This window comes from Suricata suricatta, chromosome 7, assembly GCF_006229205.1.
Source record: "Suricata suricatta isolate VVHF042 chromosome 7, meerkat_22Aug2017_6uvM2_HiC, whole genome shotgun sequence".
NCBI classification, from domain to species: Eukaryota; Metazoa; Chordata; class Mammalia; order Carnivora; family Herpestidae; genus Suricata; species Suricata suricatta.
Window position 1 is genome coordinate 85653763 of NC_043706.1, and position 7951 is coordinate 85661713.

The following is a 7951-nucleotide window of genomic DNA, read 5'->3' on the forward strand; positions in this document are numbered from 1 at the left end:
TTTCTTACAGGGCACTCTCGTGAACCCAGAGTTCCTGAGGGAAGGTTTGCAGATTAAACGCATAATCCTAATTGTTAGATTACTGCTTTTCAAAAGGTGGTAGTTCTCAAAATTAAAAATGTGCAGCTGGGCAATCCTCATTCTACGAATATACACTTAAAAAATTGCAGTATCTCTTTGAGCCCATTTCCCCTGAAATTTGGTTGAAATTGGCCTGAAAGACCAAATTAGGTTACACATGGAGGGCATAAAATGTTCATCTCTTCATTCTGCTGGAAGTCAACTCAAACACAGAGGTGGATGATATGGAATCGTCCTGAATTTCCAGCACTTAATGTATTTTTAATAACAACGTTAGTGGGGTTTTTTTCCCTCTAAAATAAATATACTTGTTTGGGGGACTGCTTTCTAATCAATTCCATTGCACAGTTCTTAGATTAATCTTTTATACCAATACTTTTTTTCCCCTAACAAAAAGAACAAGGAAGCTTTGTTTTTGTAATAAAACTACTAGAATTCAGACTAAGAATCTAACATTTAAATGGAGGTTGATGGAAGCTCCCAATTTTTAGAACCCCAATTACACAAGAGCGACTGGAGGCGCCTGGGTGGCTCAGCCAGTTAAGCACCAACTTTGGCTCAGGTCACGATCTCACGGTTCGTGAGTCGGAGTCCCATGTTGGACTCAGAGCCCGGAGCCTGCTTCAGATTGTGTCTCCTCTTTCTGCCCCTCTCTCATTCACAGTCTGTCTCTCTCTCTCAAAAATAAATAAGCATTAAAAATTTTTACTTAAAAAATCTTACAATAAGTAAATAAATATCTAACTTCACTTAAAAAATTACACAGTAGCAAGTGAAATGAAATCTCCTCTTTTAATTCTTTAAGTGTCAGTTTCACCCCCTGAAATGCTGCTGAGAATGAGCAAATGATACGGGAAGAAGGCTGGGAAGCGTCTGCCTGGGGAGCTCAGTCTAACAGGCAGTGACGAAGGGAGGCAGAAAACCTGCGAGCGTAAAGGTAAAAACTGCCGGAAGTAAACAGCTTACCGTCCACCTGGTCAAATGCATCCAATCCATGTCTGCCACACTGGGTCACCGTCCCTGTGGACGTCCTTATACAGCATCTGGACTTTCAGAAAAAGCCAGACACTCTGAAACTCCAAGAGGCATAAAAATATATTTCAAGTCAGTCCCTTTAATTATAAAAATGTTAGCCAAAGAAGAAAATTTCCATAACTGAATTTTTAATTGAATTTTAAAAAGTCCTTTCTACTTAAAAAAAAGTCACAATAAAGCACTTATGGAACTATATAGGCCTATGTCCAACATAATCCAAATTTCTTGATTTTAATGTTTAAATCCAAATCCAGCAAACATTTAACTATCCATTTGCTTTCCAAAAAACTAAAATTTAAAGGAAAAAATACATTTTCTCTTCCCAAATATAAGTGGCATAAAACTATATTTGGTTTCATATGTCAGAAGCATAACTACCTTTAGCTAAAACCCAATAAAGAACAAAGATAACGCAGATTCTTTTAAATTAAAACACATTACAGCATATATATATATGTGCATACATGCTTGATGAATATATAATTTGTAAAATGAGGTAAAATATGCATATTCTATGTACATAACCAAGGCTGAGGAATTTAAACGCCTAGATTACACAATACCTTGACAAAACTTTTTTTATCCTATATCCTACAATAATCCCTTCAGAGTCACTACTAGATGAAACAACAAAAACTTTTATCCAAGGTTTAGCCCTTTTTATTGACTTTCTTTCCTTCATGATCCTCTCACAAAAGATCAATTACATATTTTTTCCAAATGTAAACATCAGACTTTCGAGCCATAGTATACAGTCCTTAGAAACCACTCATTTCTTCAGCTCCTCCCGAGCCCCTGGGTTGGCCGAGTCTCGGCCTCTGGGCCCCTCCGCTTCCCCCTTGAACACAAACTCGGCAGGCGCCGGCTGGCCCTGCGCCCCGGACTTCACGGCGTGAGCTGCGTAGTTCAGGCTGGTGTTTTCACTCCAGTGCCAGCAACCTGACAGCGGGTTGTAGAGCATTCCTGCCACACTCTGAACTGACAAGCCATCTGAAAAAAAATCCGAAAGAACAGATTTAATAAGTATTTACCAGCCAAAAGCCAAGACTCTAATGCAGCTCTGTATTAAAAAAGGATTCCTAGCGCCACAGGAAAATTTACGTACAGTTCGTTCCTCACTGTAACACTGAACATAAAACTCTAAAGCACGCTGCTGGGTTCAAATCCCAGCCTGGCACCTATTTGATGGTGACCCTGAGCAAGTCACTTAACCTTTCTGAATCTCAGTTTTCTCACATGGATAGAACATATATTCATAGAGTTGTTGGAATTAGATGGATATGTGTATAAAGTAGCACAGTGCTCAGAATTGGTAAGTACTTAATAAAAATAAGCTATTATTAGAAAACATCTGCCAAAGGTGATTGATTGCTCCTATAAAGCATTTTAAGATACTTTTTCCTCCTCTGTTTTCAACAATATTACTTAGAGAAATCTTTATAACTTCCTACATTGCAGTGGACTGAAAATATTCCAAGTAAAATCGATTTTGATATACTGTTATGTGAACAAAACCCCTGAGACATACATGAGTTTAGGTACTCAAAAGGAATACCAAAGGACAACTAAAAATTCTTACTTGACAGCAATCCCACATGAAAATCACAAGCTCACAATGTATAAAGCAGAGCTAAGCATTGCGAGAGGTACAAAAAGGAGGCAGTCTTGCCTTCCTAGGCCAGACAGGAGCTTAAAAACACCCAAAGAACCATAACATAAGGCCTGCTATAAGTATCATAAAATACACAAAAAGTGACCAAGACGTTCAAAGTATATCTGAGTAAGGAGGAACCCGAAAAGATAACACGTAAGGTAAGTGATACACACAGGGCCTCAATAGGATGAACTACGGATGTGTAAGTAACAGACATTTGGACCTGATCCTTCAACAAGTGAGGACTAAGCAAACCAAGAGGTATTCATTGGTCATCTGTGATTAGCTTGGCGCTGGATTGGTGCACCCGGTAAGATAGAAGTGGTATCTAATACTTAATCCTAACTTCAAGGCTGAGAGATGAAACCAACATCCAAGGAACAGTGGCTCATTTAATTAAGGGCTAGGTTGTGTGATGAATAATTATAGGTCCATTAACAGTTCAGTTTGGCCTTTAAAACTGGAAAAATTCTTAATACTTACTCGATTCCAGAATGCTCTCTAGCTTTTCAGGTGATACAAACTTCTCCCATGTGTGAGTACCTTTTGGTACAATGCCTGCAATTTGCTCTGCAAAAACAATTCCCAAGGCATAGGACAGCTGTGTTTTGTTGACTGTAGTAAGGAATAAAGAACCACCAGGCTAAAAATAAAAATGTACAGACAGAAGTAACATTTCGATGTCAGGGTATCAATTAGGTTTCCTCTACCTCCTCCTTCCTTCCAAATTATTTAAGTGCAGTTAAGATACATAAGTATAAAGTATAATTTAGCAAAATACTTCTCTTTTTTCTTTCGGGAAATTCATTATTAAAGGCAGGCTACTACAGATGTACTCACTGGGTTTATGCAACAGTGCTTACAACTCTCACAATCACGCTGCTGTGACCTGTTTAGAGTAGATATTTTCTCTTGTACATATCAAATATTTTTATAAAAAAAATATAGAGATGAGATCAGGCTACTCTTCCTTGTTACATGTCCACACTTACAGTCTAACGTGTGTTAACACTGTTCGCCCTTTGGGTGCGGAGTCCGTCTAACTAGTTTGGTGCAGCATATACAGCCCCGCTCTCATGAAGGGGAGTAACACCAAGTGTCCTCTGACAAAACTGTGAACGATTAAGGTTTGAGCATTTGTTGTTTCGTTTTGATTTCACTAGTATAAAGAATATGAAGAGATCAAGATAATCACGTAGATGAATACAAACCATTTATGAGACTATTTAGTCTGAACATTTTTTAGTGGCTCTATTTATGGTGTTTCCTATACTTATTTCCAGAAATGGCAAATTTCCCTCCCTATTTTACATATTCTCATCAGTCTGATGGGGAGAAAGTGACAAAAGATTCCTTCCAAAATAATTGTCTATACGTATGTGTGTGTGTAGATATGTAAAGAGAGAGAGAGAATAAATACCAACCCAAAACCAAAAAAAGAAAAGACGAGACCCTGAAATACAGCATTGTGCCCTTAAGTTAAAAGCTGAAAGGGGCGCCTGAGTGGCTCAGTTGGTTAAGCCTCCCACTTCAGTTCAGGTCATGGTTTCATGTTTGTGGGTTCGAGCTCCATGTCGGGCTCTGTGCTGACAGCTCAGAGCCTGGAGCCTGCTTCCGATTCTGTGTCTCCCTCTCTCTCTGCCCCTCCCTGCTCATGCTCTGTCTCTGTCTCAAAAATAAATAAAAAAACATTAAAAAAAAAGCTGAAATATAATATTATTTAGTCACACATTGTAGCTTTTCTCTCTAAAACTCTAATATTTTAAAGTATCTTATTAAGAACCATTCATATAGGGTGCCTGGGTGGCTCAGTCAGTTGAGTGTCTGACTTCGGCTCAGGTCATGATCTCATGGGTCATGAGTTTTAAGCCCCATGTCCGGTTCTGTGCTGACAGCTCAGAGCCTGGAGCCTGCTTCAGATTCTGTCTGTCTGTCTGTCTCTCTGCCCCTCCCTGCTTACGCTCCATCTGTCTCTCTCAAAATAAATAAACATTAAAAAAAAAAAAGAATCATGTACATGTTAGGGTGCCTGGGCGGCTCAGTTGGTTAAGTGTCTGACTCTTGATTTCAGCTCAGTTCATGATCTCACGGTTCGTGGGACTGAGCTCAACATGGGGCTCTGTGCCATTGGGGTTCTCTTTCTCCCTTTCCCTATGCCCCCCCTACTTGTCCTCTCTCTTCCAAAATAAATAAATGTTAAACAACAACAACAACAACAAAGAATCACTTACATGTCAATTATATCTCAATAGAGCCAGGGAAAAGAATCAGTTATGAATATCTAACCTAACAAAATCTTACTCTAAGAAAAAAGGGGTAAGCAATGGTCAATTTTTAAAATAGGCTTTCCATTAATGCAAAAATTAGTTTTAAATTCCACAATGCCAGCATTCCCATTATGTGTCAAGGAACGTCCATTCATATATACTGACTGGCATGCAACACAAAAAATAATTAAGCAGTTTTGCTTGGAAAATAGAAGATGAGCCTAATAAAACTCATTTAAGAGGAGACAGCAAGAAACTATAATAGATGGAAGAAAACTAAGGAGACGCAGCAACTAAATGCAACGCAGAATCCTGGGTTGGATCCTGAACAGAGAAATGGCCTTAGTGGAAACACTAATGAAATTTAACAAGGTCTGGGGGTGCCTGGGTGGCCCAGTTGGTTGCGCATCCGACTTCCACTCAAGTCATGATCTCACAGTTATGGGCTTTGTGCTGACAGCTCAGAACCTGGAGCCTGCTTCTGATCAGAGTCTCCTTCTCTCTCTGCCCTCCCCTGCTCATGCTCTGTCTCTCGGAAATAGTAAACATTAAAAAAAAAAGGCGTTTAACAGGTTCTATAGTGCAGTTAATAGTGTGATGTGAATGTTAATTCCTCAGTTTGAGAACGCACGACGGGGTCCATAGAGGGCGAGGCCTATGGGAGGCAGGTGAGGCACCTGGGGAGTGGGCAGGTGCAAGCCTGGGTGCCTCCCTCAGTTTGGTGCCCAGATACCTCACTTGCTTCACTCTAGTTTCTGTCCTTCCTATGTGAAATGTTGACAGGACAAACTGGGGGCAGGACATATGGGAACATTCCGTACTATCTTTGTAATCTTCTCTAGAACTAAACTTACTTAAAAAGAAGTATTTCTAAAAAGCTCTAATTAGGGAAGAGCTAAGTGCTTTGTTCTTTTAGCTCTTGACCTTTAGGGTGTTACCTCTCTATTAACAACAGTGTTAGAACAACAACAACAATACTTTGGGAGATTTAGTTTTAAAAATTTTGGAACCACCTTCAGAGGACTAGGTTTGTGGCAAATTATGTAAACATAATAATGTAATGGGAAATACCAGATGTGGAATCAAAAAATGTGACATTGCACCCCCCTTAAGTGCCTAGTAAACATTGACATAAAGCCCAAGTGACCATAACTAGAAGTAAGAAAATTTTAAAAGGAAAAAAAAAATCACTGGTAAAAGCAAATATATAGTAAAGGTAGTAGGTTTATCATTTATAAAAGCTAGTACAAAGGTTAAAAGACAAAACTAGTAAAATCAATTATATCTTAAAAATTAGTTAAGAGACACACAATATAAAAATATGTAAAATATGGTGTCATAAAACGTAGAGGAGGTAGTAAAACTGTAGTGCTTTTAGAATGTGTTCAAACTTAAGTGACCATCAGCTTAAAATAGACTGCTATACATGTAGGATGTCATATATGAACCTCATGGTAACCACAAACCAAAACCTATAAAGGACACATGAAAAAGAGAAAGGAATCCAAGCATGGCACTAAAGGTAGTCATAAACCACAAGTTAAGAGAGCAAGAAAAGAACAGAGAACTACAAAAAAACAAAAACAAACCAGAAAACAATTAACACAATGTCATACCTCTCAGTAATTACTTTAAATGTAAATGAACTAAATGTTCCAGTCAAAAGACTCAGAGTGACTAAATGGGTAAAAACACAAAACCTATCTATTTGCAGCTTCTAAGAGACTACCTTCAGTCCTAAAGAGAAGACTGAAAGTGAAGGGGATGAAAAAGATAATCCAATCAAATGGAAGCAAGAAAGCAAGCAAGCAAGCAAGCAAGCAAGCAAGCTGTGTAGCAATATATACATCAGACAAAACACACTTTAGAACAAGGACTATAACAAGAGACAAAGAAAGGCATTAATAATGATAAAGGGATCAATCTAACAAGAAAATATAACAATTGTAAATATATATACAACCAATAAGAGAGTACTTAAATACATAAAGCAAATGTTAACAGACATAAATGGAAAAATTGCCAGTAATATAATAATAGTTAAGAGATTTTAATGCCCATCCCACTTATATGGAGGCATCCAGACAGAAAATCAATAAAGAAACAGTTGTTTTGATTAATACATTAGACCAGATAGACTTAACAGGGAGATACAGAACATTCCATGTAAAAAGAGCAGAATATACATTCTTTTCAAGTACACATGGAACAGCCTCTGGGATAGATCTCCTCAGGCCACAAAATAAGAATCAACAAATTTAAGACAATTGAAAATCATATCATCTTTTCTGACCACAACAGAATTAAACTAAAAAAAAAAGCTAAAATCACACACACAAGGCCAAACAACATGTGACTAAACAATCAATGGGTCAACAAAAAAATCAGACAGTAAATTAAAAAATACCTGGAGACATATGAAAATGGAAACAAAATAGTTCAAAATCTCTGGGATGCAGCAAAAGCAGTTCTAAGAAAGAAGTTTATGGCAATGACTGACCTCAAAGAAACAAGAAAAATCTTAAATGAAACAATCTGACTTTACACCCAAAGGAATCAGGAAAAGAATAAAAAAGCCCCAAGTTAGTATAAGGAAGAAAATTATAAAGATCAAAGCATAAATAAATGAAATAGAAACTAAAACAACAACAGCAACAACAACAAAACCAATAGAAAAGATCAGTGAAACTTAAAGCTAGTTCTTTGAAAAGACAAACAAAATTGATAAACTTTTAGCCAGACTCATCAAGAAAAAAAAGAGGGTCCAAATAAATAAAATCAGAATGAAAGAGTAAAAGTTATAACCAGCACTACAGAAATACAAAGGATTATAAGAACAACTATGAAAAATTAAATGCCAACAAACTGGACAACTTAGGATAAATAGATAAATACCTAGAAGCACACAATCCTC

At 37.5% G+C, this 7951-nt stretch overlaps 1 protein-coding gene across 1 annotated transcript in view; it reads right to left on the minus strand.

Annotated features, from left to right (window-relative positions):
- Window positions 1-1223: 1223 nt before the first annotated feature.
- COQ3 (coenzyme Q3, methyltransferase) overlaps window positions 1224-7951 on the minus strand; it is a 24594-nt gene continuing 17866 nt past the window's right edge. The window contains exons 6-7 of the mRNA XM_029945412.1: window positions 3254-3413; window positions 1224-2106 (exon numbers count right to left, since the gene is read on the minus strand). Of these exons, the coding sequence (XP_029801272.1) occupies window positions 1886-2106; window positions 3254-3413 (381 nt within the window). The 3' untranslated portion in view covers window positions 1224-1885. The remainder of the gene's footprint in view (window positions 2107-3253; window positions 3414-7951) is intronic.